Genomic DNA, 2,034 nt, shown 5'->3' on the forward strand with positions numbered 1-2,034 from the left:
GGTGCTCCAGTATTCCGGTAACCACAAACACCAACCCACTTCCTGCTGAAGTCTAATAAGAGAGTTATTCTAATTTAGTTAACAACATACGGCCAACATATCAGTAACCAAACGACCCATCACAAGATTACATAAATTACTTCCAACAGTTTTGATTTTTGTAGTTTCAGTTATGATTTTCACAACACGCAGCACTGGAGAACATACTACCTCCAGTGAAAGGACTCCAGTCTTTTCCTTCCTGAGCCTTTCATTACTGATTCAACAAACCTGGACTGCAGAAGGAAAGCTGTTACATAGGGTTAGCATATTGATAATGTTAGTGATCAGCAGCTGACGGCCTAAGAAATGAAAGCATGCTCTGCTGTGGCATTGTGTCTCCTAACTGTTCCTAAAGGTGTAAACTTCAAGGGTGGTCGTTTATGGATTCTGCTCATAATACATTTAAAAAACCGTGCTACAATGGGACTGAATTCCTTGGCTAACATTTGCAATTAGGTCTGCTAGCAGATATCTTTTAGCAGCTGCACTCTACTCTGAAGAGGTTTAACCAGGCTAGTTGGAGGTTTATTTTAGTAATTACTGGAAACAGCAGTCAGACAAAACAAGCTCTACTCAAGGATCCATTTCCATGTTTCCAGTTTTCAGCTGTAACAAACTACCTCAAGGTGTCAGCTGTGGATGCTTAAACTCTTGATCTGAGGAAGACTATGTGACCCGGCTGAAAGCTATGGGACTGTTCCACTTCCATGAACTTGTAATAACCGGTAAACAACTTTTTACATATTTTGTTTGGTCGAATGTGAAGATTTGATCATAAAGACGTTCTTGCAGTAAACGTATGACTTGTGTTGTCCAAGCAGCAGTAGCACAGAGTTAAGTCTTTCATCAGTCACCATTCAGCACATCTAAGAGGGATTTCTACAAGTCATGATTTCATTTTGACCTTTAGACCAATCACTGCATCCCGTTGAACCCCAACCAGGTGAAAAGAATCCTTCCAGCTAGTGTGGTTGTAAGAGGCGGAGGGACTCACCATCAACTCTGGACAGTAACTGGGTAACCTCTGGAGGAGATGCTTCAGATGAGACTCACTCTTTATAGTGGCGAGCTGTGGGACAGGAGGACAACACAGATTAACACAACATTGTCTATTTATACAAATATATGTGCCTGCTAGAAATCAATGAACACAGCTGGACGCACAGACATCATACCCTGTGTACTCTCCTGGAGTCAGGGCGACTCCAGACTCCATCAATAACCTTAGAACTGCTCCTTCAGTATCTCCAGTAATCCCTGTACATCCATACTCAGTGCAACATGACTTGTGCAGGTGGTGCACTTAATTTGGCAACATTTCAAAAGAATCAAATAAAATGAAATAAGGCAAAAAGACTGGGCTAAGCAAACTTTATACCTAAATAATGATGTGAAACCTGGTTTGCAAATATCAAAAGGAATTTATTCCAAAAGGACAAAATCCATTAAATCCCTTTCTGCTTGACACTATTTGACTATTCGTCCTCTTAGATTCTAATACTGACATGGTAGAAGCTTCAACACAAAGTTCCACATCAGCTGCAGTCATCCTGGTTATTTTTCTCAGGACGCTAGAAATATGTCCAACGCTGAGGAGGATCAGACGTGTCTGCCAGAGCCAATACAACATGAGCTCACAGATTCCTCTGGTTCCCAGGGATCTGCAACACCGACTCTATGATCATCACAGTGGACCAGAGACGTGCAGCGGGAGAGATGTTGGAGTGATGGGAAGATAGGGCTGCCCATGGTTAGACGTCCCCTGAGCAGTCCAAACTGCTCCAGCTTCAGCAGGAAAGCTGAGGTGAGTTGTTCTTTTTACTCATTTTAAAGTACAGCTCTATTATTGAGTCTTTGGAAGTGATGAACGTAGTTTATCACGCTCACTTTGCTCCATGAGACCTGTTGCACCTTCAGCCATAATGTTTTTCTACACAGAGGAATGTGTCCAGGCCATGAGAAAGTGTCACACACACACACACACACACACAC

At 42.4% G+C, this 2,034-nt stretch overlaps 1 protein-coding gene across 1 annotated transcript in view; it reads right to left on the reverse strand.

Moving 5' to 3' along the window:
- reck (reversion-inducing-cysteine-rich protein with kazal motifs) overlaps nt 1-2,034 on the reverse strand; it is a 38,640-nt gene that overhangs the window by 23,596 nt on the left and 13,010 nt on the right. The window contains exon 3 of the mRNA XM_032503953.1: nt 1,037-1,111. Coding sequence (XP_032359844.1) covers nt 1,037-1,111 — 75 coding nt within the window. The remainder of the gene's footprint in view (nt 1-1,036; nt 1,112-2,034) is intronic.

The sequence above is a fragment of the Etheostoma spectabile genome, chromosome 22, assembly GCF_008692095.1.
Source record: "Etheostoma spectabile isolate EspeVRDwgs_2016 chromosome 22, UIUC_Espe_1.0, whole genome shotgun sequence".
In the NCBI taxonomy this organism is placed as follows: Eukaryota; Metazoa; Chordata; class Actinopteri; order Perciformes; family Percidae; genus Etheostoma; species Etheostoma spectabile.